General features: G+C 58.3%; 10 protein-coding genes across 16 annotated transcripts; all 10 read left to right on the forward strand.

Annotated features, from left to right (window-relative positions):
* Positions 1–302: 302 nt before the first annotated feature.
* ABB37_05627 (mitochondrial edited mRNA stability factor 1) lies at positions 303–2930 on the forward strand (the record flags this gene model as incomplete). Its single annotated transcript, XM_015803722.1, has 1 exon — positions 303–2930. Exon 1 carries the CDS (start codon positions 495–497, stop codon positions 2928–2930), a length of 2436 nt encoding a protein of 811 aa, XP_015657547.1. The 5' UTR covers positions 303–494.
* A 670-nt stretch (positions 2931–3600) lies between these two features.
* ABB37_05628 (putative dynein arm light chain) lies at positions 3601–4524 on the forward strand (the record flags this gene model as incomplete). Its single annotated transcript, XM_015803723.1, has 1 exon — positions 3601–4524. Exon 1 carries the CDS (start codon positions 3784–3786, stop codon positions 4522–4524), a length of 741 nt encoding a protein of 246 aa, XP_015657548.1. The 5' UTR covers positions 3601–3783.
* A 643-nt stretch (positions 4525–5167) lies between these two features.
* Positions 5168–6011, forward strand: ABB37_05629 (putative mitochondrial triosephosphate isomerase; the record flags this gene model as incomplete). Of its 3 annotated transcripts, none has more annotated exons than XM_015803724.1 (1): positions 5168–6011. In XM_015803724.1, exon 1 carries the CDS (start codon positions 5256–5258, stop codon positions 6009–6011), a length of 756 nt encoding a protein of 251 aa, XP_015657549.1. In that variant the 5' UTR covers positions 5168–5255. The 3 variants fall into 3 exon arrangements, with proteins under 3 accessions (XP_015657549.1, XP_015657550.1, XP_015657551.1); XM_015803725.1 differs by having other exon boundaries at positions 5199–6011; XM_015803726.1 differs by having other exon boundaries at positions 5249–6011.
* An 808-nt stretch (positions 6012–6819) lies between these two features.
* Positions 6820–7663, forward strand: ABB37_05630 (putative mitochondrial triosephosphate isomerase; the record flags this gene model as incomplete). Of its 3 annotated transcripts, none has more annotated exons than XM_015803727.1 (1): positions 6820–7663. In XM_015803727.1, exon 1 carries the CDS (start codon positions 6908–6910, stop codon positions 7661–7663), a length of 756 nt encoding a protein of 251 aa, XP_015657552.1. In that variant the 5' UTR covers positions 6820–6907. The 3 variants fall into 3 exon arrangements, with proteins under 3 accessions (XP_015657552.1, XP_015657553.1, XP_015657554.1); XM_015803728.1 differs by having other exon boundaries at positions 6851–7663; XM_015803729.1 differs by having other exon boundaries at positions 6901–7663.
* Positions 7664–8910: 1247 nt separating this feature from the next.
* On the forward strand, positions 8911–10099 carry ABB37_05631 (putative mitochondrial hypothetical protein; the record flags this gene model as incomplete). Its single annotated transcript, XM_015803730.1, has 1 exon — positions 8911–10099. The coding sequence occupies exon 1, from the start codon at positions 9041–9043 to the stop codon at positions 10097–10099; it is 1059 nt and encodes a 352-aa protein (XP_015657555.1). The 5' UTR covers positions 8911–9040.
* Positions 10100–10615: 516 nt separating this feature from the next.
* Positions 10616–11428, forward strand: ABB37_05632 (hypothetical protein; the record flags this gene model as incomplete). Of its 2 annotated transcripts, none has more annotated exons than XM_015803731.1 (1): positions 10616–11428. In XM_015803731.1, exon 1 carries the CDS (start codon positions 10739–10741, stop codon positions 11426–11428), a length of 690 nt encoding a protein of 229 aa, XP_015657556.1. In that variant the 5' UTR covers positions 10616–10738. The 2 variants fall into 2 exon arrangements, with proteins under 2 accessions (XP_015657556.1, XP_015657557.1); XM_015803732.1 differs by having other exon boundaries at positions 10635–11428.
* A 559-nt stretch (positions 11429–11987) lies between these two features.
* Positions 11988–12626, forward strand: ABB37_05633 (putative transmembrane protein; the record flags this gene model as incomplete). 2 transcript variants are annotated; one of them, XM_015803733.1, is made up of 1 exon in its annotated part: positions 11988–12626. In XM_015803733.1, exon 1 carries the CDS (start codon positions 12273–12275, stop codon positions 12624–12626), a length of 354 nt encoding a protein of 117 aa, XP_015657558.1. In that variant the 5' UTR covers positions 11988–12272. The 2 variants fall into 2 exon arrangements, with proteins under 2 accessions (XP_015657558.1, XP_015657559.1); XM_015803734.1 differs by having other exon boundaries at positions 12107–12626.
* A 1233-nt stretch (positions 12627–13859) lies between these two features.
* ABB37_05634 (putative DNA polymerase theta (polymerase domain only)) lies at positions 13860–17144 on the forward strand (the record flags this gene model as incomplete). Its single annotated transcript, XM_015803735.1, has 1 exon — positions 13860–17144. One exon carries the CDS (start codon positions 13860–13862, stop codon positions 17142–17144), a length of 3285 nt encoding a protein of 1094 aa, XP_015657560.1.
* Positions 17145–17739: 595 nt separating this feature from the next.
* On the forward strand, positions 17740–21431 carry ABB37_05635 (hypothetical protein; the record flags this gene model as incomplete). The annotated part of the gene is made up of 1 exon (XM_015803736.1): positions 17740–21431. The coding sequence occupies exon 1, from the start codon at positions 17901–17903 to the stop codon at positions 21429–21431; it is 3531 nt and encodes a 1176-aa protein (XP_015657561.1). The 5' UTR covers positions 17740–17900.
* A 469-nt stretch (positions 21432–21900) lies between these two features.
* On the forward strand, positions 21901–24637 carry ABB37_05636 (putative DNA replication licensing factor MCM5; the record flags this gene model as incomplete). Its single annotated transcript, XM_015803737.1, has 1 exon — positions 21901–24637. The coding sequence occupies exon 1, from the start codon at positions 22211–22213 to the stop codon at positions 24635–24637; it is 2427 nt and encodes an 808-aa protein (XP_015657562.1). The 5' UTR covers positions 21901–22210.
* Between the last annotated feature and the right edge of the window lie 321 nt (positions 24638–24958).

A 24958-nucleotide genomic window follows, 5' to 3' on the forward strand; every position in this document is an offset into this window, starting at 1 on the left:
TACAACTACCCTACCCCCCCCCCTACTGATCACACAAGTTCCCCCCAAAGAAAATCCAACCTTCTTGATGCAGCGCTCTCCTTTTCCCTTGTTGATGGTCTTCACAGAGCAGTGCTGTTGTTTTGCCAACGCCTTACTGTCGTGTTGCTCGAGCATCTTCCGTACAGCTTTGGGTTGACACCTCCCACCGCCAAACTACTCTCTCTCTCTCTCTCTTTAAATTCCGTTCTTTCTCTTGCTGCTACTGTCAACAAACGCCTTCATATTTCCGCCATGGTTCTCATTATTCATGTCTTTTCAAAAGAAACTTCAGCTTCCCGCTGCCGTCGTTGTCGCTGTCTGTGTGTGCGTGTATGTGTGTGGGGGCATCTCAAGCCACACTAGTGAACGAGTCGCACAGCAGGCAGACCGCTTGGGAGGAAAAGGCGAAAGGGATATATTTATATAAGTAGTTTTGCTTAGTGAGGCACGAAAGGACAAGCAAAGAGCACAGGATGATGCGCCGCTCTAGTGTGCGGTGCCACCGCACAGGCAAGGCGCGCGCCTTTGTCATGCACGACCCATCTCTGAAGCTGCTGCGGGCCGGCAGTGGCTTCCAGCCGCTCAAGCGCATGGGCATGCCCTCGCAAAACACCTTGGGCTACCGACAGGTGGACGACTTCTACGCAAATAATCAGTACCAGCACGCCTGGCCGCTGCTGTCACACGACGACCTTGGCAACAGCGACCAGTCGAACCAGACGAAGAACATCCTGTACTCCATGTACATGCCGAAGCGCAACAAAGGCACTGCGCCGTGGTTCCGCGGTGCCGACACGTACTCCGTGAAGTACTGCGAACAGGGCCGCTACGAGTACCAGCGCTACCTGATGATCAACCGCTTCCCCAGCGAGTACAAGAAGCACTTTCTGCGTTTCCTGGGCAACATCCGCGGCGGCGGCGCACCCAACGCGATCCCGCAGGAGACGCTACACTGGCTGCTCCGCATGATCGTCGACAACTTCAACCCACAGCACGTGCACTACATCGCGGCGATGCGGACCCTCCAAGACGCAGGGGAGCTGGACATGGCGCGTGATGTGTGGAAGATTATGGAGCGGCAGCAGACCTGGCCGGACACGGCAACGTTGATTGCCTACTTAGACGTCTGCGTGGAGGCGGGCGAGAAGACGTGGGCCGCGGAGGCGTGGAACCGCTACTGCACGGAGCTGCGCTTCCTCCAGGACGGCGACGTCGACCCGAAGCCGATCACCCGCACGCCCTTCTCGCTGACCCGGGAGGAGCTGCTGTACCTTCCTAAGTGGAAGAAGCACTTCGACCACGACCCGAACCTCGACGTGCCCGACCTGAACCGCTTCAATCGCACGCGTGAAATATATCTGCGCATGGCGAAGGTGATGCTGGCAGGCGATGACGTGCCCATGTTCGAGCACTTCTTTGCGAAGCTAGAGGCGGCGATGCTGACGACGCCGACGCCGGTGCCGGAGCCGCCGAACCCGCACCTGCTGCGGCGACCGCGCTGGGCCCCGTACGAACACCAGAAGTCACTTCACGCCTCGCCGTGGCGCATGGAAGACAACGGCCGAGTCATGGCCCTCGGCCCCTCGCACACCGCCGAAGACGAAATGCAGTCGCGCTTCTTCAGCAATCCGCAGTTCCTCGTGCACGCCGTAAAGGAAGTCATCGGCGTGGTGCTGCGGCGGCACATGGCGATGCATCCGGAGGCAACGGACGGGCAGACCGCCGCGCCGGCGTTCTTTGAGCTGACGCCGACGGCGCAGGAAACGCTCGCGCTGTGTGACGGCCTTGTCCAGCGATTAGTGGATCGCCTAGAGACGAAGCTCGGCAATATGGACACCTCCGCGCTGCTCTCCACCTGCCTGTGTGTGCGCCGTGTCGTGTGCAAGCAGTCCGGCCAGGCACTCGCCGACTACGCAGATCAGTTCCTTTCCAAGAAGGCAACGCTGAGCCACGACGGCGCGAAGGAGTCGCTGACGGCGCCGAATTACTACCAAATTCTCGCAGCGTACGCCGATGCGAGCGCCTACTCCTACAACGCCAAGGCGCGGCAGTACACGTACGCCCCGGCTTTTCGGCCCATCGAGGTGGTGCAGCAGCTGAGCCGCACGCTGACGGAAATCACGGCGAACCCGCACGTAGCGTGGTCGGCCGAGATGCACCTGCAGGTGATCCGCACCCTCGTCGGCTGCGGCACCATGAAAGCAAACGCCTACTTCGTGGACAACGTGCTGCGGCAGTTCCGGTGGGACAGTCGCTTTCTCGAGGCCCTCTACGCCGAGTACCGCCGCCAGGACAGCGTCGACATGTGGGCCGAGCTGACGAAGCGAGCGCTGATCTGGACGGCTCGCTACAACGTCATCGCGTCGGAGCGGCTGAAGCGGCTAATCGAGGACGACTACGACGTCATTCACGTGCAGACCCGCTCCTTCCGCGAGCTGGCCGTGTTCCAGTTCCGTGACGTGGAGGAGAAGCGGCACGCCCGCAACGTGGTGAATGAACTGCCGAACCCGTGGATCGACTACGTCACACACGCGCTGCCCTTCCCCGACCGCGACGCCGGCTACCCGGATGAGTACGGCGACATTGGTCAGTGGCGTGCCCCGGGAGGTCCGGGATCTCCGGTGAAGGGCCCGGGATACTACGCACCGCCGATGGAGGGAGAGCACATGCGGGGCTACACGGCGGAGTGGCGTGATTTGAAGAACCCGATGAAGCCGCCCGCCTTCCCGGAGCCGTGGGACCGCAAGTACAAGCAGTACGCGCGTGGTCAGCACCCATCGTACGACATGGTGTACGCGGGCCCGATGCCGGAGATCTTTCCTGGTCGCCGCGACTTCCGCAAGCCGACGCGGTGGGACTACCACGACGTGGAGAAGCAAGGCAAATTCAAGATCAGCGGTCCTTACTAAACCAGCGTGTTTATGGTTGGGGTTGATGTTGTGGGTGCTGGAGTACTATTCTGTTTCCATTCAAGGGACTCTCTCTCTCTCTCTCGATCTCCCACCTTCGCTGATGCCCTGTTGGGCGGAGGGAGATACCTCAGGCGGTTGTCTTCGGGAGGCTTGGATCAACAACGAGCGCGCTGACGGACTTGTTATGGAATTGTCGCTGATGTGATCGTGCGATGGTCTTCGAAGACGATGGTGGTGGTGGTGGTGGAGGAACGAATGTTAAAGCTCACAGTGCTGGGCTTTTTCTTTCGCTTTTTTCTCACCCTTGTTGTGCGAATCACAATTTTAAAGGGAAAAAGAAGCTGGGCAAACTCACCGCATCGGACGGTGTCGCTGAGAAGTTTTGAGGAGGGAATCATCTTGGAAGTGTCCGCGCGGTGGACAAGAAGCCTTCCTTCCTTCCTTCGCGTTGGGATGCAGCGGCTGCAAGCACAGATGTGCACGGAATCACTCTGCATCGAAATGAAATCTCGTGCAATGAGGGCTAACGGAACGAAAGACTCAGAGTTATTGTTAGGATTGCCATGTAAAGACAAACTGGCGGCAAACGAAGTCTGCCGCAATCACCCACCGTAAATATCCCCCTTCTATGTATGTGTCTCTCTCTCTTTCTCTTATATATCTCTACAGCATCATCGTTGCATCCACTGCCCACTCGCGGAAGAACTGAACTTCGTACAACACGGTGGTCGACATCCATCTAAACCCCAACAGGTAATCCTCGTTTGTTGTCTTGCTCTCGCTACTGGTTTCACTACCACAACCGTGAACCAAGGGAATAACGACGGTGTAATACGTACTGTTGCCAATCATGTGTGCCGCGGCGGCCCCCTCCTCCCTCGTCAAGTACGAGACTCCCATTCTGCTGTCGGATGCCCAGCATAAGAAGGCACTGCAGGCGAAGCGCGCTGCCGGGGCCGAGAACATGAACGGCGGCAAAAAGCGCCAGCAGCAGCAGCCTCAATCCGAGGACGTCCTCTTCAGCATTTTACCGCCGCGTGAGTTTGAGAAAAACGGGCAGAGGTGGGTGCAGTACCCCTCGAGCACCCCCGCCACCCGACTCGATGTGATCCGTCTGCAGGAGGAGCTAGACACCTTGCTCGTAGAACGGCAGGCCCGCGAAACAGGCGTGTGCCCCATTCGCGAAGAGCTGTACGGGCAGGTGTTCGATGAGCTGATCAGACAGGTGACCATCAGCTGTGCAGAGCGGGGGCTGCTCCTGCTTCGCGTGCGGGACGAGATTCGCATGACGTTGGACGCCTACCGGTCGCTTTACGAAAGCAGCATTGCTTTTGGGATGCGCAAGGCCCTGCATGCGGAACAGTCCCACGTAGAACTCGAGGCGCGTGTGCGTGCGTTGGAGCGCGAAAAGGCGGACCTGCAGCGGCAGGTGGAGGAGTTGGAGGAGGAGTGTGCGCAGATTGAGAAGAACGACGAGCTGAGGCGGAAGGAGGAGGAGAAGAAGCACGAGGAGGAAGTTGCCTTCTTTCGTCGCACCTATCAGACCTTGACAGCGAACCTGCAGACGGTGGTGAACCCAACAAAGGCGTAGGCTAATCTGCGCCGCGGTGCTCGGCTGCCCTCTACCTCTCTCTCTCTCGCTCTCTATGTGTTGTGTGAGGGCCGAATTTGTGAAGGCGATTGTTTTTACCTTCTCCCATCGATGTTAATTACCCCTTGTTTACAGTTGATTTTGGCATGTACACCTGGCTTTGTTCCACTTCTACATAAGGTATAAGAAGCAAGAGATAGAGATGTGAGCCGCGACCACTACTGAGGAAGCGGGGGAAGACAAAACACAGCCATCTGTGCGCGCGTCTGTGTGTGTACGTGTACTTGTGTGGTGAGGTGAAAGACTTCGTTACACAGGAAAGGAAGTACGAGTACGGTATGGTATCAGCCGCCCCTCCGCTTCCTCCTCTCGTACCACTGCTAACACGGTGCCACGCAGCAAAACATGCACACCGTTGAGCCATTCGTACTTTAAAGAGGGTCGCAGCTTCGGCTCTCTGCGTCGGCGTCCTCCTCCTGTACTGCACAGCTTTATTTCCCAGCACTCTTTCTTTCTGCGCAGTCCCTTCCACCTTCCCCCGGCCCCTCCCCCCTCCTCTGCATCGTTCGTTGCCCTTCCCTTCTTTTAACGTTGATCCTCCGCCTGCGAAAACAACGCTGCACACCACTACCACGCTCGCCGCAGAACTCTTCCCGCCTCACCTCGCCATTTCCAGCAACCGTCTCCCTTTGTCCTTTTCTTTCCCCTTTACCTAACCCACTAAAGCAAGCATGTCCGCCAAGCCGCAGCCCGTCGCCGCCGCCAACTGGAAGTGCAACGGCAGCCGCGCCTCCATCGAGAAGCTGCTGGAGTGCTTCAACGGCCAGGAGATCACGCACGACGTGCAGTGCGTGGTGGCGCCCACCTTCGTGCACCTCCCGATCGTGCAGGCGAAGCTGAGCCACCCCAAGTACGTCATCAGCGCCCAGAACGCCATCTCCAAGAGCGGCGCCTTCACGGGTGAGGTGTCGATGCCGATCCTGAAGGACATGGGCATCAACTGGCTCATCATCGGCCACTCGGAGCGCCGCACGTACTACGGCGAGACGAACGAGATCGTGGCGCAGAAGGTGGCGGACGCCGTGAAGCAGGGCTTCATGGTGATTGCGTGCATCGGCGAGACGCTGCAGCAGCGCGAGGCGAACCAGACGGCGAAGGTGGTGCTGACGCAGACGGCCGCGATTGCGAAGATGGTGCCGAAGGAGGCGTGGGCCAACATCGTGCTGGCGTACGAGCCCGTGTGGGCCATCGGCACCGGCAAGGTCGCCACCCCTGAGCAGGCGCAGGAGGTTCACGCGATGCTGCGCCAGTGGGTGACGGAGAAGATCGGTGCGGATGTGGCTGCCAAGCTGCGCATCCTGTACGGCGGCTCCGTGAACGCGGCCAACGCGAAGGTGCTGTACGCGAAGCAGGACATCAACGGCTTCCTCGTCGGCGGTGCGTCCCTCAAGCCGGGGTTCCGCGACATCGTCAGCGCCACGCAGTAGGCGTCTAGAAGACTTCAACAGGGATCACCCCTCATCAAAATGTCTTGCTTCTTTCATTTCTATTATTTCTGACTAGTAAGTATTTTCTCTTCCTTTTTCTTCTACATATACATCACGGATACGGAGCTGCAGTGGCGCGCGGTGCCTACAAACTGGCGGGTGGCGCGTGCCACGCATACGCGGAGCACAGGCTCGCCGGTTGGTCGTGGGGTGGACACAGAACTCACACGAATCTGTGACCGCCTCCCGACAGGCACGGCCTACGACTTTGTGTCGGACCCACGTGTGAGACGATGGGCAAACGGCAGTGCTAGGGTGCACGTAGGTCTCTTGGACACGGTTTGCAGCAAGACTCAATAACGCTGATCCTTAAAAAGCTCGAGTGCGCGTTCTTACAAAATACTTGAAGGTTTGAGGGGAAACTGAGTGGCGCGTCCTGTGGCGTGCACTCCGTTGCTGAGCTTTTGCACGTGGTGTATCCGCTTTGATCAAAGCGGGAAGAGCTTCGATGTTCAGTGGTGGTGCTCACGTGGAAGCAACGTACACAGCTGGGAAGTCAACAGATGGCGCCGCCAGCGACCTCAATCTAAACAAAGAAAGCTGAGTTAATGGTTGCTCTCCTGCAACCTCGGCTTAGGTTCGGCATACGTGCCCAGCAGCATCAAGCAAATAGCCGTTTCCCCACTGCATCTGTTGCCCCTCTCTTTCCCTACCTCCTCCATTCGCCTCGTTCGTTGCCCTTCCCTTCTTTTAACGTTGATCCTCCGCCTGCGAAAACAACGCTGCACACCACTACCACGCTCGCCGCAGAACTCTTCCCGCCTCACCTCGCCATTTCCAGCAACCGTCTCCCTTTGTCCTTTTCTTTCCCCTTTACCTAACCCACTAAAGCAAGCATGTCCGCCAAGCCGCAGCCCGTCGCCGCCGCCAACTGGAAGTGCAACGGCAGCCGCGCCTCCATCGAGAAGCTGCTGGAGTGCTTCAACGGCCAGGAGATCACGCACGACGTGCAGTGCGTGGTGGCGCCCACCTTCGTGCACCTCCCGATCGTGCAGGCGAAGCTGAGCCACCCCAAGTACGTCATCAGCGCCCAGAACGCCATCTCCAAGAGCGGCGCCTTCACGGGTGAGGTGTCGATGCCGATCCTGAAGGACATGGGCATCAACTGGCTCATCATCGGCCACTCGGAGCGCCGCACGTACTACGGCGAGACGAACGAGATCGTGGCGCAGAAGGTGGCGGACGCCGTGAAGCAGGGCTTCATGGTGATTGCGTGCATCGGCGAGACGCTGCAGCAGCGCGAGGCGAACCAGACGGCGAAGGTGGTGCTGACGCAGACGGCCGCGATTGCGAAGATGGTGCCGAAGGAGGCGTGGGCCAACATCGTGCTGGCGTACGAGCCCGTGTGGGCCATCGGCACCGGCAAGGTCGCCACCCCTGAGCAGGCGCAGGAGGTTCACGCGATGCTGCGCCAGTGGGTGACGGAGAAGATCGGTGCGGATGTGGCTGCCAAGCTGCGCATCCTGTACGGCGGCTCCGTGAACGCGGCCAACGCGAAGGTGCTGTACGCGAAGCAGGACATCAACGGCTTCCTCGTCGGCGGTGCGTCCCTCAAGCCGGGGTTCCGCGACATCGTCAGCGCCACGCAGTAAGTGTTCAACGGACATTAACAAGAAATCTAGCGGAGAGGAGATGAGGTGTGTGCTTGCTTGTGTAGATGGCTCAGCGATGCTCATCACAGGGAATCCTTACTTTTGTTTCTCTCTGACCGTGGGTTTTGTGGATCAGCCCGAAACGTAGCACCCCCTCGTTTCGTTTCTCTCCCCTAGAATTATTTTTGTTCTCTTCTGTGCCCGTGGTCTTTGGGGGGCTGTGAGAGGTTCTCTGAACCTCCGCAGCAGCAGCAGCAACGACGGCAAAAGGGTCGTCTCCTCTGCTGGGACGGTAAGCTAAGCACGGTCAAAGTGGCAGCGGAGCTCGTCTTCCGTTACTTTTCTTCTTTTCTATGGTTGGCGTGTGGAGGGTTGTGAGAGCACTGCAAGCAGCGAAAAGGAAAACCTCTACAGTTTTTTTTTAGCATTTTGGAGGCGACGGGTGTTGAACCGGCGCTGCCTCTCCAGCGTATGTCTCAGGTATCTCTCTCGGTTCTTTGTACTTGTCGAGCTCTGTCCTCGTGTCCATTCCGCGATGGGTGAAGGTGACTCTTTCCGCGTGTGCTTCTTACGGTGTCCCACGTGCGCGTACGTGGCATTCCACTTTGATCCCCAGCTCTCAAAATCAAAACAAAAAGATAATGCTTTCATTTTTTCCTTTCTTGTATTTGTTATTTCTATTATAACCGTCGGTATCTCCAGTCGAAAGCTCTAGTGTTTAAAGGTGCACAACATACAAAATACTATTTATATAATCGGGCGAAAAAATCATTTTCTCCCGCTGTCTCGTTCTTGTGTTCTCTTTCCCTTGTTCTCCTTCTCTTCTTCTTCGGGAACGTCTCTGACGTTTTTTCCTTAGCGAACATGTTGAGCAACACGAGTGAAGGCAAACACCCCAGAGAAAAATCGTTGTTTTTGTATTTTTTAGAAGCTGCCGCGTTCCAGCAGTTTGGCAAATAGAAGTGGTGAGCAGCCGCACGCACATGTTGCCTTGCCAGCGCAGCCGTATGACAACGCGAACAGCACACGTGCACCAACGGATAACTACCCTAATAATGCCTGTAGCTTGGTTGATGCACGGAAGGCATCACCTGCTTGGTTTTTTCCTCTTACTTATTCTTTGTTTTTGTAAACCGCATAGGGAAGTTGACATGCGTCCTCTCTTCTCTTCACCTCTACTTTTTTCCTATCCTTCTCTTTAATCTCGTGTTGTGGTTTTCATTTCTTTTTCTGGTGATATACGCTGCAGATTTCCACATTAACAGAAGGCAGCGCGGTGCATCGCTCACAACCCCTTTTTTGCTCACTTCTACTGGGGCTTCTTTTTCTTTTTTACGTTTAACTCTGCGTGTCCGTTGCGCATCCTCACTCACGCAAATGCCGTCCGCTATCTCCATGACGCGCAAGCACCTGTTGCGCAGCTGCGGTCTCCGCTTCGGCTGTGTGCGTCGCCACGCTGTGCTCCTGAGTCGCCGAAGTACGTGTGCGCTGCGATCGACACCGCTCACCGCCTGTGCCGCGTCATCCTCCGCGTTCGCCCTCGTCACGGTCCACCGTTACTACCACTGGCCCTACCCCGACAACTTCGTACCGGACGGCGCTACCACCTCCGCTTTTCAATCCAGCCCGGTCCCCAGCGTGAGGGAGCGCATTGTGCGGGAGTACGCGCTGAGTCCCCTCTTTGGCCGGCGCACCCCGTGCTGTGTGCTGGGCTTCGCCGATGCCGCCTCGACCTTGGTAGAGTCGAAAAGCGAGCTGAGACGCTGGATTGCGCAGGCGTTCGGAAAAGCGGAGGCGGAGGTGGAGCTGGGTCCGCTGTGCCAAACAAAGGAGATGATGCTGCACCGCAGTGGCACGTACGAGTCGCCGCGGCTGGCGGACGGGGCGTGGAGCCGCCCCGATGCGGAGCAGCGACGTCTGGCTCGCTACGCGCGTCTGCCGGTACAGGCCCGAACTTTGGTGGAGGTGTACCTTCCCGGTGAGGAAGCACAGGGCGGAAATGCAGACTACAGTAGTAGCAACGGTGGTGCGGAGCAAGAGGCGAATACAGCTGGAGAGGACGCTGACCTCAGTGATGGTGCGGCGGAGGCCGAGGCTGCCATCCTCGCGCACGGGTGGTTTTTGCAGGAGCAGCTGTACAAGTACATGTCTTTCCGTAATGAAGCGAAGAAGCACGATCAGCAGCAGCACGAAGCGCAGGGGGCAAAGGACGAAGTAGAGGTGAGCATCGCAGCTCTCCATGACGAACTCGGTGTCATTTACTGTGAGGTGCCACCGCTGGATGAGAGCGGGTTTTTGTTTGATCAGCTGCACGGGAAGGAGATAGACGCGGACGTGGCGGAGAGGGTGGTGAATCGCTGGACACGGCGTGCTGCGCAGCAGCAGCAGCAGCAGCAGCAGCGGGAAGAGCAGGAGCAAAAGAAGCCTTCAGCCTAGGTGTATCTCACGAGCTTCTTGCGATGCGGAAGGAGGAGAGGGAAGGCAACAGGGTGAAACGGACCTGCGAGCTTCTTTACGAAGGCGCGCAGCACGGAGGTGTGTCGACACTCCGCGGTTGCCGTTTTCTCCTTCGTGTTGGTGTTGCTATGTGTGTCATCGTCACAGATCGTTTTTGGGGGGGAGAAGTGTAACGCACCGTAACACGGACGTAAAAGGGAAAGAATGCAGTCGTTGAACTGGCCAAACAAGCGTGCAGGAGTGTGCAGGAGTGTGCATGTGTGTGTGTGTGCCCCCACCATGGGTTATTCTTTTCCATGGGAAACTGTCCAAGGAGAAAGCAAGAGGGGAATTGCGCGACGATGCTTTTTCAAGGCACTCGCTAGAGCTGCAAACTCCAAGTCCTGAGATAAATATTTGTGAAGGTGAACGCGGAAGAATTTGCGTGCTGGCGCGCAGAGCCTTAATTCTGACTACATGTTCGCTCTCTCCTCCCGTTTTGCTCTCTCGTCAATTAGTGTATATATATTATTTTAGAACAAGGAAATTTGAATTTGTTGGTCTTCCGCAGCAACAACGTGATAAACAACGACGATAGGCATCTGCGTATTTGTTGTTGCTGTTTTTATATAGTTATCGATGACGTCGCCCCCACACATAATGCGACAGGCGTGTCTGCTTGTCCTCCTCACGTGTGTGCTGGTTCTTCTCACCAGCCACACCGGCGTCGACGCCTTTCGATTCACCCTCGTCCCAGGAAAAGTGAAGTGCTTCACCAACGATCAGCCCGAAGGCGGCCGCTACGAAATTCGCTATCGTATGATGCGCAGCCTCACGCCCTTCGTCTCCGTCGCGGTGACCTCGCGTGGGGGTCGTGTACTGATGGAGCACGAGGTGGCCAAGGCGGACGCGAAGGAGATAGTGACGCTGAACAAGAACGGGCTCATGTCCATTTGCTTCCACACGGCGGAGAAGGCGGCCGTGGCGGCGGTGTCGATGAACGTGTCGCTGAACATTGTCGATGCCGAGGATGCGGAGCTGACGCGCATGAAGCGGCAGCGCTACAGCACGAGCAGTCCGATTGCACTCGGGGCAGGGAAAGGGAGCGGGGCACTGCAGCAGATGCAGTACATCTTCAACACGATGATGGCGACACGCATGTCGTTTGTAGCCTTGACAAAGGCAGACGAGGATATCCAGTTCTCTCTCCGCGAGGCGGAGCGCTTTTCGTGGATCTTCGTCTACGTCTTTGTCGGCATCGGCGCCATCATCACGTTCGTCTCCTTTATGCGCCTGCGCTCCTTCATGAAGAAGAAAAAGATGCTCTAATGAAACTGTGTGTGTGTTTTTTTTTTTAGGTATCGAAACGACGGTGAGTGATTTCATGTGTAAAAAAGAAACCGCCGTTATTATCTTGTTTTCTCATTATGCGTAGAGCCTCCGAGTTTTGCGGCGTTGCTTACTGCATTGCTTTTTGCTTCTTCGCGACGTGGTGTGATCTTGATTGCTTTGGATTTCTTCTTGAATATGCTGTTCCACCATTCCTTGTGGCGTGTGTGTCTGCTCTGTTGGACCAGGCGTCTGCGCGATGTATAATGCGGAGAAGTATGAGGTTCGAAAGATACAACACGCTGTACTCATTGTTGCGGAACCCCTGTACGGTGGTTGTCGCCGTTGCTTCCCCTGACTCGCGCAGTCCTTTCAGAGGCGCAGCCTTGGGAGGTCTACCGCACGGGACTCCTCCAAACGCACGGACGGAACATTTACCGTGTCCATTATTCGTGGGCAACAGTAGACTTGATTCTATTATTATGTTTGTTTGTTTTTTTAGAAGCAATACAGCGCCTTTGTAACGACCATGTCGCCGCCCCCGCCCCCTCCCCCCTCCAGATTCCTCCTGGACGTATCGCCATCTCGTTTTGGGGGGCCTCTCTTTCTTCTTCCATGCGTAACCTTCTTCTCTTTCAATGCACACACACACACACACGCGCCGCTGCTTTGTGAACTAGAAAACCTATCGAAATAAACAGGGAAAAGGATCGAGTCTGTGCTTGTTGACAGACTCGCGACGCCTTGCGCCACGGTCATCACAAAACTGCCGTGCAAAGCTGCCTCTCTGTAGCCACACCCCACTTCTTCTTACCTTCGGAAGATAATTTCTGCCGCTGCTCGCATGAACGCGTGGTGGATCGTTCTGATCGTCGTAGCGGGCGTCGCCGTCTTGTACTTCGGCATCGGCATCGCGGTCCGCTACCACAGCGGCCTGCACCACTGCCCGGAGGTGCTGCCAAACTACCGCTTCTGGTGTGGCATGCTGTCTTGCCTCGCGTGTATCGCCACGTGCGGGCGGCGGCGAATTACATTTGATCGTGGCAATCACACGAATGGCGTGTCGATACTGCCGAGTCGTCCCGGTGCGGCGGCGTCAGCGCGTGGGGTGCAGTTCGAGCTGCTAGCGAGTGACGCGGACGAAGATTATGATATCAATAGGGCCATGCAACCGGCTGAGGTGATAGTGAAATACTAGGCGGAACATGTGCGACGGATTCCTCCTCGTCGTCGTCGTCTTTTTTTGTTGCTTCTACTGAGTCGTAACTGCCTCCTACCTTGCCCAGCGAGCCTTGGAAGACGACAAGAACCGTCACTCGGTCATTCCTCTTCTTCCTTTTTCATCTTTAGTTTTTTAGCTCTCGCGCAGCTATCGAGGAAGCGCACACACACACACACACACACGATCTGTAAGCGCAGCATTTCGCGTTGCTTGTTGAACTTTCCCACCTCGAACCCCCGGTGCTTTCTTCTCCTTTTACAATCCTCCTTCAGCTCTTCTCTTGTTGACACCTCTGATGCCGGCTTCCGTTATAAACTGTTTTTTTTTCTTTTGGTGAAGTCAATGTTGTCCTCTCTGCCCTAATTCATCTACTATACATATATATATATACTCGCTTTTAGCCGCAAGCTAGCGAAAAATGATAATGAAAATAATAAGCGCGTATGAGGCACCCTTCGCTCTCTCTCATACATACTATTACGGTTTGGCAAGGGGAAAAGGCGTACACACACACACACGCACACGTGCTAGCAACGATGGGTGCGTCATATGAAAGGGAAAGAAGAAAAGAAAGAGGAGGAGAAGCCCCTCCATTGTGCGCACTCGCAGGCCTGCGTATGCGGCGACTCAATCTGGTCCACCAAAAAAGTGGCTTTCGTCCCTTCTCCGGGTGCTTTTCTCTTCTCTTCTTTTGCCAGCGCCTCACAGGGCTGATTTCGCAGTTGTGCTCTCGCAACGCAAGAGCAAAAGTCCTTCTCTTACATTCTTTCCTTGCCTTCTATCTTCCGACAACAACAAAAACTAATTCCTTTGCCTACTGCAGTTGTTGCCGCTGTATTGAAAGCGGCGCATCGTTTTGTGCGTGTGTGTGTGTGTGTGTGTGTTTTGGATTGCTATTGTTTTTTGACAACCCCAAAGCGCTCCGCTTCTACGCGCTCCCTTGATTTTTTGTTTCTCCTACGGCCGGGTACCTTCAGCTTGAGATAGAATTAAAGCACTCAATTCGAACAGCACTTCATTCCTCTGTAGCATTCATGTAAGCGGATCTCTGCTCTGCTCTGCGCTTGACGCTTCCTCTAGATATTGCGTCCATAGAACAATACACCAAACGGTATCTACCAAACATAGAGTATACCTTCTTCGTTAACAATTTTTTGAGCTTGCCTTTCTCTCATTGGCAGTATTAATACGTCCCTCATAGACCGTAAAATGCCTCCAAAGGAAAAGCTTGTGGGAGGTGCAACGGCCGCCCACGCTGCGCCGACGTCTTCCTCTCCCGTTGAGAGTCATCTCCACAGTAGCACGGAAGCTGGGCTTCTTTTCTGGTTGAAGGCGGCAACAGAAGAGCCCGCTTCACCGACCACCGAGGATGCTCCAGCGACAGAGCCCGTGCCGCCGCAAGACGTCCAGCGTACCCTTTCCGACTCCGTCCCCTCTGCGGCGCATAAGTCGCCTCCGACAGAGGTCCATGCACGCCCCAATGAGACGGCCGTTGCATCAACGAACGCCCTGCCTTCACCGTCCTCTCGCGCACGACGACGTTTCGTTGTCTACGATGTAATGCCCCTCTTCGGTTCCCTCTTAGCCGGTCAGCTCGGCCCCGTCGTTGTGGATGTCCAACTGCAAGGACATACGAGGCTCCTGCAACACCCACAGCAGTTTGAGGCCACCCTGAGGGGCTACGAGAAACAAAGCACAGGGCCGCTGACGGAGGCGCTGGGCAACGTGCAGCCCTTCTTCCTCGTGTGCAACAGCGTGGCGGGCAACACGGGGGTCGCCCCAACCGACGCTGCCACCGCCGCTGCAGCTGGACCACCATCTCCTTCATCCTCCGCTGCGTTGCCGCCAGCGCCGGTGCTGTACACCATGGACCCGTCGAACCACTACCCAGTGGTGCCCCTGCTCGCGCAGCTGCTGCACTCCCCCAGCGTGGCGAAGGTTCTCCTGCACAGCCGACTGCTCTATCGGCTTCTCTTTCTCTTTCTCGGCACCGATCGCGTCGATATTCAGCGGGTGGTCGACCTGACAACCTGGTCGGAGCTGGGCCGACAGCTGCGCCCCTCGCTCGCCGCAATGCATCCGATACCGGTGGACGGCGTGGTGGAACTGGCAGACGTGCAGTCGTCGCTGCCCCATGAGGTGCGGCAGCTGTTAGAGGAAGAGACAGGTACGATGACCCAGCAGCGTAGGCCGTTGCGGCGGGGCTCGCCACACGTGGATGACGACGGCAGCGCTAATGCGGCGGATGCAGCATTGACAGAGGATGACAGCGAGGACGAGTCGGTCGCCTCTTCGGCTTATGAGGACCGCAGTGAACGCAACAGCAGCAGCACCACAAGCGGCGACGACAGCGAAGAGGACGGAAACGACGGCATCCCCGAAGAAGCGCACAGCAACTCAGATGCGGAAGGAAAGGCACACAACCACAGCGATAAGGAAGGCGAAGCCAGCGGCGAGGACGCGGTGGCGCTGCTGCACACCATCGTGCCCATCCCTCAACAGCCTCTTTTCTCTTCTGATGCCGCCGTCACGGGTGGCGGTGGTGCAAAGCGGCCACGACAAAAACCACTCAACGGGCACCATCGTCGTCAAGGCCGGCAGAGGCGTCGCCACCGCCTCGGCGGCTGTTCGACGGACGCAGCCGCGTTGGCGAGTGTGTATGGTGGGCTAAAGTGTCTAGCGTTGTTTTATGCGGAGGTACTCAGCGCGTACTTCGACAATGTGACGGGTGCAGCAGTGCCGTCTGTGCAAGCGAATGCGACCTCTGCCGCCTCTTCCTCCTCGTCCCCCGCCCCCTCGCTGCCCAGCCCGGCAGTGCGCTGCCGGCTCTCCCCGTCGGAGTGGTGTGTCCAGCGCACCTACGCCGCGTTTATGTGTGAGGCCATGACGTACCACGGCGTATTTGTCAACGATGCGGTGTTTCATGGCATGAACGCGATGTTGAATGCACAGCTGCAAGCCATCGAAGATCTGGCGGAGGGAGTGTTGGCGGCTTTCCTGGATCGGACGAGCAGCGGCAGTGCTGATCGGCGGACCGCGGCAACGACGTGCATGACCGCTGAGCACCTTCATCGGTGCATCGCAGGCGGCCCAGCAGCGACGTTGTTAACGGTGCATCCAAAGTTGGACGCTTCGCTGCTCCGCGCCCTTGCAGAAGAATCGGCTGTGCAGCAAGACGCCGAAGTTGCGACGCAGCTGCGGCTGGCGTGTCAGCTCGTCTGCATCTGGGTCGCCTTTCAAGAGCGCACTGAGGTGAAGCAGCGGATCACAGATATGTTCGGCAAGGTGGCCGACCGTGTGCAGGCTCGCGTGCTGGAGCACTCACAGGATGCCCCGTCGGGGGCTAACCACCTTCAGACACCGTCGTCGTGGTGTGAGATGTGCTTCTCGGTGCACCCCACCTGGACCTTGCACAACTCCTCCACCGGGCGCATTTTCTCGACCCTACCCAACGTGCAGAACCTCAGCAAGCAGCCGCAACTCACCACGTTTCCGGTGCAGGCGCTGCGTGCCACACCGGCCCACGGCAGCGAAACGTCTCCTCCTCCCCCCGGTGCCGCTGGTGTACCCTCGGTCGAGGACGTGCAGCGTTGGGCTCACCTCGCTGCCGTCGACACCCACGCCTCCGCTCTTCTGCTGCCCGAGCAGCCGCACTGGACACTGCGTCACCTCTACCGCGCCCCACCGGGCTGCGTGCTTGTTTCCTTCGACTTCAATCAACTGGAGCTGCGCGTCTTGGCCCAGCTCAGCGGTGATACAACTCTGCAGCAGCATCTTTCTTCGGATGTGGACGTCCTGACTCTCACGACGGCCAGCCTGCTGCGGCTGCCGACGGTGGATCGGGTTCAGCCGCACCAGCGTCAGGCGGTGAAGGTGGTTGTGTACGGGCTGCTGTACGGCATGGGGCCAAAGGCGATGGAGGAGCGAATTGGCAAACTCCCGCAAGAGTCGTCTAGCGACGCACGGGGGAATGCCAGTGGTGGTGGTGACGCTCACACGAATGGAGATACCACCGGCAGCGTCAGCCCCCTCACCGCACAGCAGCTCATTGCTCGCTTTCATCAGGTGTACCCGCGCATTGAGAGCTACCTGCGCGAGACGCGTCAAGACGGCCTGCACCTCTTCTCTGTTGACACCCTCTCTGGTCGTAAGTCGCTCACGTCCGCGACAGACGCGAATCGACGGAAGCAGCGGGCCGTGGCGCAGGCGATCCAGGGCGGTGCAGCGGACATCGTGCTGTGCGCCATGCGTGCGGTGCATCAACAGCGGCACTCTCTTCTACCCTACCTTCCCGCGGCGCCGTTTGCCTTGGTGATGACGATTCACGATGAGCTGATCTATGCGGTGCCTCGTGTGGCGGTAGACGAAGTGGCACCCACGGTGAAGCGCATTCTGGAAGATCAGGCGCGTGTGCTGCGGCTGGCGGTCCCGCTGCCGGTTTCCGTGCGTGTAGGCACGAACTTTGGCGCCTTGGAGGGGTATCACATGGACTAGAAAAAGGAAAGTCATCAGCGTACGTGAAGGGGGGGGGGGGCGACGCTGAGGATTTCTACACGATGGCAGATCAGTTAGAATGGTGTGCCTTCTCACCACCACCACCGCTCTCCGCAGCCTTTTTTCTTTCATGCTCTTCTCTCTTTTCATTGTGTACCTGTACGTGCGTTTCTCTGCCTCTGTTTTCCTCACCGAGGCGGGCAGAGGAAGAGGGAGGCGAATGCCGCTGTCAACTCCGTGTGCGTTTCTTTTCCTCTTCTTCTTCCTTTTTGCTTCGGTGTATCACCACGACATACATAGACATGCATTAGCTTCCGTAAAAAAGAGAAGCGCAAAACCCCTCTTCTCATGCGTGAGTCGCGTCAAGCGGGGAGAAACCCACTACTTGTACAGGACGCGGTGTGTTGCACGCGCCGTGCAAAGTGCCAATTTTTGAATAAACCTTTTTGTTCTCTCCCTTTACGTACAGTTCTCTCTCCGGGGCGGGGCCCGATTGGGTGGAGGTTTCCGCCTCGCATGCCTTTTGTTGGCCGAACGTCTTTCTTTCGTTTAACTCCTCTCTTCTCTTTAAAACACGTATTTATTTTGGGGCGAAAGTGCTGTACACACACACACGACGCGGTTGCTGTGGAAGCGTGTCTGTGCGTACATACATCATACGCACCAACCGATCCGTTCAACCAAGGAGATTGCGGATCGGTCGCCGCGAATCCCCCGTTCAGTCCCCACCCACCCCCTTTTGTCTTGTCCACGAGGATGTTCACCTTCAACGCCTTCGGCGGCGCCGCACCGCCTGTGAAACCAATCAGTGACGGTGGTGTCCTTGGCGCACCTGCACTACCTGTGTACTCTAGTCATAGTGACGTCAACGCTGTTCCTCCTCCGCCCGTCTTTGGGGGTGCGGGTCTGCGGCACATCAGTCATCATGGCACCGCAGTCCCTTTAGCGGCAACACCCGTCTTTGGTGGTGCGGGGAGTGGTGGTGGGAATGCGTTCACCGCACGTTCAGCCGGTATCCTTTACAGCTCTGGAGCAGCAGCAGGCGCAGAGGCAACCGGGGCGCCTTCAACGCTTTCTTCAGGCGAAGGAGTGCCAGCACCACCACCACCGGTGTACTCAGCGGCTGTCCCGGCGGCGGCTGTGCCTGTGTTTGGTGGCGGCCGCTCGTTTGGATCTGTGCCGTCTTTCACTGCGTACACCAACAATAACAACCGCCATAATAGCAGCAGTGATGCGAATCGTCAGGGCGGTGTCTTGGGGGGAAACGGCGCCCTCCCGATGCCCCAAAATCCACCCACAACGAGCCAACCAGGACCATCCGACGGAAATCCGAATAGCAGCTCAGTGTTTGGCAGCGCAGCCCCTCGTCTCAACTCCAGCATCATCGTCTCATCGACCTCCACTGATGCGTCGATGCCACCGCCCCCGCACCTCAAGTTTGACTTCAGCGCGCCGTCTAGCACCTCCGTTGGTCACGCGGCTACCTCCTTCACGGCGCACCCAGGAAACGCACTGGGAGCCGCACACAGTGGCAGCGTGCTGCTCACGGACAGCACACGAACGAATGCTGCCGTGAAAAGCAGCGGCCACAGCACGCCAGGTCCGGTGCTGGCGAGTGCTTTTTCAGGCGAGGGCAACGCCGCTACGGCACCACCGCCGTTTTCTTCTTCTGCCTCCTTCTCTCCCCCATTGTCCTCTTTCGCCCTCTCATCGCATTCGCTTCCGCTTGTGGTAGCGGTGGAGAAGAGCGTCGGTCGTGGTGGATACGACAGCGGTACCGGCGACGGGGCCGGCGGAGGAGCCACACCGGCGTTCAGCAGCTCCACCAGCTCCTTCAGCGCTCCCTTCGGTCGGACAGCGAAGCCGGCGGCACTGACAGGCGATGCGAAGGGGCAGGCAGAGCCCTCATCCCTCGCCGCAGTGCTGCCGTCGAGGGCTCCATTCGCCACACCAACGCCACCTTCTCAATTAAGCAGTGGCTTCCCTACCGCCGCCACCAAGACCACGCCTCTTCCCATAAACACCAGCGATACGGGAAGTGGCATCTTGGGTAGCGTTACGCCTTCAGGGACAGCGCCGCCCACGACAGCTTTTGGCGCCACAGTCATCCCCACCTCGCCGCAACCGTCAGCGTCGTCGTCCGCTACCTTTCGTGCTGCCGCAACAGCAGCACGGCCACCACAGGTGCCATCGCCCGCCTTCTCAGCAGACAACGCACCACCCGTGGGGAAAAGATCGTCAGCGTTCGTTCCAGAAACCGGCGACGCCAAACCAAACACGGGCACGACGAGTGCTTTTGCCGCCTTTGCGGGAGCGGCGTCCGCAACGAGCTCAGTCCCTGCGAAGTCCGCATTTGGTTCGTCCAGTGTCGCACCTGCGCCATCACCGCAGGCCTTTCACACCGCTCCTCCCGCCACAGGCGCCTCCGACGGGCACCATCGCCCTGCCGGTGGGTCTGCGTTTGCGGCTGCCGCTTCGTCGTCGTCGCCGTCGTTCAGCGGGCTGGGTGGTCGTGGCGGTGCTGGGGCTAGTGGGGATGGGCGTGGCGATTACCGTGGCCGTGGACGGGGAGGTGGACATGGACGCGACAGGCACGACCGGCGACGAGACCGGTCGCCGTCGCCGTCGAGAACCACAGAAGAAGGACGCTTTCACGCAGACAGTCGTGGGGCTCCCCCGCCTACCTTCTCCGCACAAAGCTCTCACTTTAGCATCCCAGCTCCTCGTCACGTTCAACAGCAGCAGCAGCAGCAGCAGATGCAGATGCAGCCAACAGCAGTTTCACGGCTGGAGAAGCTCACGCTGCCCTCTCTGCCCTCCGATGAAAAGCAGTGGTCGCTGGCCGCCCGCGTCTGCAAATCTTTTCTGCTTCAGGTCGCCTCCCCTGCGGCCACGACGATGTCAGCGACCTCTGCGGGTCGCGAGACGGGCGCGGCGGAGGCGCTCGAGCAGGCCTTTTTCGGCGTTGCAGGCCGCGAAGGCGTCACTGGCGACTTCGGCACGTCTGCAGGGGAGATGTTGGCGGTGTGGCAGACGCAGGTGCGGCCGATGCTGACCAATGCAACGGCGCCCGGCAGCGCGCCGCTTCCCTTCCCCGGCGAGATGTGGGTGGCTCTCTTCGCCCTCGGCGCCTATTTAAACGTCATCCTCTCCACCCTCGCCTCGCCAGACAACTCGTCGCGGACGTCCACACGCGCGGACCTCGCTGTCTACAAGGCCGGCCTGCGCGACCACCCAGTGGAAGCGCTGACCGACGCCTGCCACTACGCGAACGAGATGAGTGAACTCTTGCAGACGATCTTTCAGCGCGGCGGTGAGGCGGCGGCCCCGCCGTACAGCGTCCTCCCGGTGGTGCTGCGGCGGGTGCGCACCGTCTTCGACGCGGCGAACGCGCGTGGTGTGGCGACGGTGCAGTCGAATTGGAGTGCCGTCACGTCGAAGCTTTTCGCGGTGCTGAACCGACGCGTGAAGTCGGCCACGGTGCAGGTCCTTCCCAGCACCAACGGTGCAACGGACAAGCCGCCCCGCTGGCTCCTCACCTTTGACTCGACGGAGAAGGAAAGCCTCCTGCACAGCTTCGCCTACCTCGTGAGTGAGATGATTGCCGTGGATGCGCCGATGAACGAAGATGTGGAGCTGTTCATGGCGGCCTTTCACGAGTGTCTGCCGTCGGCGCTGGCGGAGCGGTGCATGCTGTACTACCGTCGTGCCTGTGCCTTGCTGCGGCAGCCGCTGGGTATGCGACAGATGGAGGAGGCGGCAAAGCTGCTAGCGCGGGCGCTCGCCGTGTACCCGCCAGATGCCCCACCGAACAACAGGCGTGTGCTAGAAGTGAAGCTGCTCACCGCAGAGCTCGCGTTGGGGCGCCTTCCCTCCGACAAAGACCGCATCGCGCTGGACGTGCCGCAGTTGGTTGACGTGGTGAACGCGCTGAAGACGTCACGGCTGGACTTGCTGGACGCAGCACTGAAGATGCACGGCCGTTTCTTCGTTCAGATCGGTGTGCAAAACGCGCTGATGCTGGCACGACAGCGTGTGGCGCTGTTGATGGTGGTCAAATTCTACGTAACGCACGGGTGTGAGAACCGACTACGTGTGACGGACATGGTGCGTTACCACCGCCTCCCCTACTCCGGAGCGGAGGCGGGGATGGTGTGGCTGCTGCCGCTGTTGGTGGGAAAGGACATGAATGGGGTACTGGATCACGACTACCTGATTCTGAGTGGCAAGGCGCCGTTTGACGCGTATCCACGCGAGTTGTTGGCCGCTGCCGCAGGGCTTCTTTGATGGGGATTGGGACAGGCAACGTGTCCCCCTTCCTCTTTGCGGGTGATGTGAGTGTGCCTTTCTTTTCGTGCCGCGGTTGCCGTCGTTTTGAGAGCGATGGAGTGAAGGAGTTCAACAGAACGAATAATAATAAAAGAGAACCGGGAAATACGAGTCGGAGGAGCGAAGACAAAAGGGCTCGGGCTTAAACCGTCCCGAATCGTGTGATAATGGTGATAAGGGACGGTTGCAGCTTCTCGGCGCTTTTTTTTTGGCGAGGTGTTTGCATGCGGAAGTGTTTTATTCATTGTTGTGTAGTCCTTAGCCATCGGCTATAGTGGGACCTGTTGCTCTCGTGCGAATACCATGAACTTGCAGAAGGGGGTTTTCGCCTTCAGTGGGTTTGTGTGCAAATTCAAATCCTCGTGTGTGCTTCTTATTATTATTTTACCTCCCACGCTCCGCTTTTCTTCTCTCTCCTTCCACCTTCAGCACACGCAGCCGTGGCATACACCCTTCAGCTGCGCCAGTCATAGAACTTCACAGCACATACACGCATATATACACACACGCTGCAACGGCGGTAGATCGAGAATAACAGCTGTCCTTTTTTCCCCTGTTTTTGTTTGTTTGTCGGCACACGTCACGCCGTTGGCGGCCTTCTGCTCCCTCACGCAGAACTACGTCGTTCTCTCTTTGGCTTCTTTGGGCACAGCACAACGTCGTTGCGCTTCCTTATTATTATATTATACTATTATTATAGAAGTCACGAAACAACGTAATACCCCCTAGAAGCGAAGATGCAGTCGGATCTTGGTGTGGTGCAGGTCACCAACTTCCACGGCAGCGGCACCATCACCGCCGATGGCTACGGGGGCGGCGGCAGCGTTGATGGCGACAGCGAAGTCGGAACTGATATTCGGCTCCTCGCGAAGGAGTTCATCACGCAGTTCCGCATTCATCACGCCTTCCTGTATATGGACATGTTGCGCAAGAACCTCTCGGCGGGCCTGCATTACGTGGAGCTGCAGCTGTCACACCTGCAGCAATTCAGCGGCGTCCTCTTCGGCGCCGTGCAGCACAACCCGACTCGCGCTCTGCCCTTGATGGAGCACGCCGTCTGGGAACTCGCGCAGGAGCGAAAGTTGTTTCCGTCCTACTCGCGCGAAACCACCATTCAAGTGCAGCTCTTCTGGGCGGTGCCGCCGATGGCGCTGCGCAGCTTGGCGCAGGCCACCGTCGCCCAGCTTGTCTGTGTGAGCGGGATTGTCGTAAAGTCCAGCTCGACCCACGCCCGGTGTGTGCGGGCTGCCATTCAGTGCACGAGCTGCCGTAGCAAGGCGTACATCAGTGGTGGCCGTTCCATCGACCTGCCGCCGCAGTGCATGGAAAACGGCGGACGAGGCGGCGGCGGCGGTGGTGGCGCCGCAACTGGTAGTGGTGGAATGAGCAGTGGTGCATCCACGGGTAAATGCCGGCCAAATCCCTACGTGCTGCTGCCCATGGAGTGCGAGTACGAGGATCAGCAAATTATTAAGCTGCAGGAGTTGCCGGAGGACGTGCCGACCGGTGAGCTGCCGCGGCACTTAACGGTGGTGGTCGACCGCTACCTCGTCGACCGTGTCAGCCCGGGTTCGCGCGTGCAGCTCGTCGGCGTCGTGTCCGTGCAGGAGAAGCGGGGTGGGTTCGACAACACGCGTGGCGGCGGCAAAGGCCGTGCAGCTGCCGGACTGCGTGCGCAGTACCTCCGCTGTGTCGGCTTGATGTTCCACAGCACGCAGGACGCCAGCTGTGCCGTGGTGAGCGTGAACCAAAACTTCTCCTCGCGGGTGCGCTCCCGCTCGACCATGACCTGGCAGCCAGAAGAAGAGGCGTCCTTCAAGGCGTTTGCGAAGAAGGGCAACGTGTTTGCGAAGCTGTCCGCCAGCATCGACCCCGCCATTTTCGGCTTAGAAGACCAAAAGAAATCCATTGTGTGCCTGCTCTTTGGTGGCACTCGCAAGCGAAACGGCAGCAACTTTCTGCGCGGCGACATGAACGTTCTGTTCATCGGCGACCCGTCGACGGCGAAGTCACAGCTGCTGAAGTTCGTGGAGAAGGTGGCCCCAATTGGGATTTACACCTCTGGCAAAGGCAGCAGTGCCGCCGGTCTCACCGCGTCCGTCATCTCGAACGGCAACGGGGACTTTGTGCTGGAGGCGGGCTCGATGGTGCTGGCGGACGGCGGCGTCGTCTGCATTGACGAGTTCGATAAGATGCGCGATCAGGACCAGGTCGCCATCCACGAGGCGATGGAGCAGCAGACCATCTCCATCGCCAAGGCGAACTTAACGACGATGCTGAACAGTCGCACCTCGGTGCTCGCGGCCGCCAACCCCACGTTGGGCAGCTACGACCCGCTGCGCTCGAACGAGGACCAGATGGACTTCCAGAGCTCGATCTTGTCTCGCTTCGACCTTATCTTTAAAGTGATCGACCCTCGCAACCCGGAGCTGGATCAGCGACTGGCGCACCACGTCATTGGGCTGCACAAGAGCGCCAACGGTAACAGGAAAGGCGGTGCTGCTGGTCGGGGTGCGACCGCCGCCTCTCCCGCCGCGTCGTGGACGGCGCACGGCAGCGTGGACCTCGTGGAGCGTGGCTTCTTCACGAAGTACATCTCTTACGCGCGTGCCACCTGCCGCCCCATCATCTCCGAGGAGGCGATGAAGGTGCTGCTTGACTTCTACGTGCAGGTGCGCCGCGATGCGCATCAGCGCACGTTGGAGGCCATTGGAGCGATGGGCAGCAATGGCAACAACGGTGGTGGTGGTGGTGGTGGGTCGAGTAGTGGTAAAACACCGATTATTCAAATCACCGCCCGCCAGCTCGAGAGCTTGGTTCGCATCACCGAGTCGCTCGCCCGCATGCGACTCGATGTCCTGGCTAGCCGCAGTGACGCCGAGGAGGCGATCAAGCTCTTCAAGATCGCCACCGTCGACGCCATCAAAAGCGGGGTGGCGGACCAGACGCTAACGGAGGCGCAGAGTGAGTTGGTGCTGCGAGTGGAGGAAGCCATGCGTCGACGCGTCGCGATTGGCGCGACGGTGGAGCATCACCGTCTTTTATCAGAGCTGGCCCGCATGGGTTTTGACGCGAAGCTGGTGGAGCGTGCGTTGTACGCGATGGTGAAGCGCGAGGAGCTGGAGTGGCGGAAGCAGCGCACTCTCCTGCACCGCGTGCGATGAGGAAGGGGAGGAAGAAGGAGAGGGATGGACAGCGGAGCAGCCGGATGTGCGTACCAGCCGAGCATCTTTGCATAAGTCTCTCCTCCCCCCTCCCCGGCACTGCACACGCTGCGTTGAGTCGATGGTTTCTTCCAGCTGTGATTTCTCATCACTCGTCTATACATTTTTCCTCCTTCTTTCTAGACTGCATAGACAGACAATGAAGGACAGCAAAATGCACCTCGCAAAGCACTCGTGTGTGTTTTTCGTAAACGAACAAAGGACTTGCAGAGCCGCGTGCAGGGCTGCGGGGGTCTCTCTCAGCGCTCGCACAAAGGCGTT

Source organism: Leptomonas pyrrhocoris, assembly GCF_001293395.1.
Source record: "Leptomonas pyrrhocoris isolate H10 chromosome Unknown, whole genome shotgun sequence".
Classification (NCBI taxonomy): Eukaryota; Euglenozoa; class Kinetoplastea; order Trypanosomatida; family Trypanosomatidae; genus Leptomonas; species Leptomonas pyrrhocoris.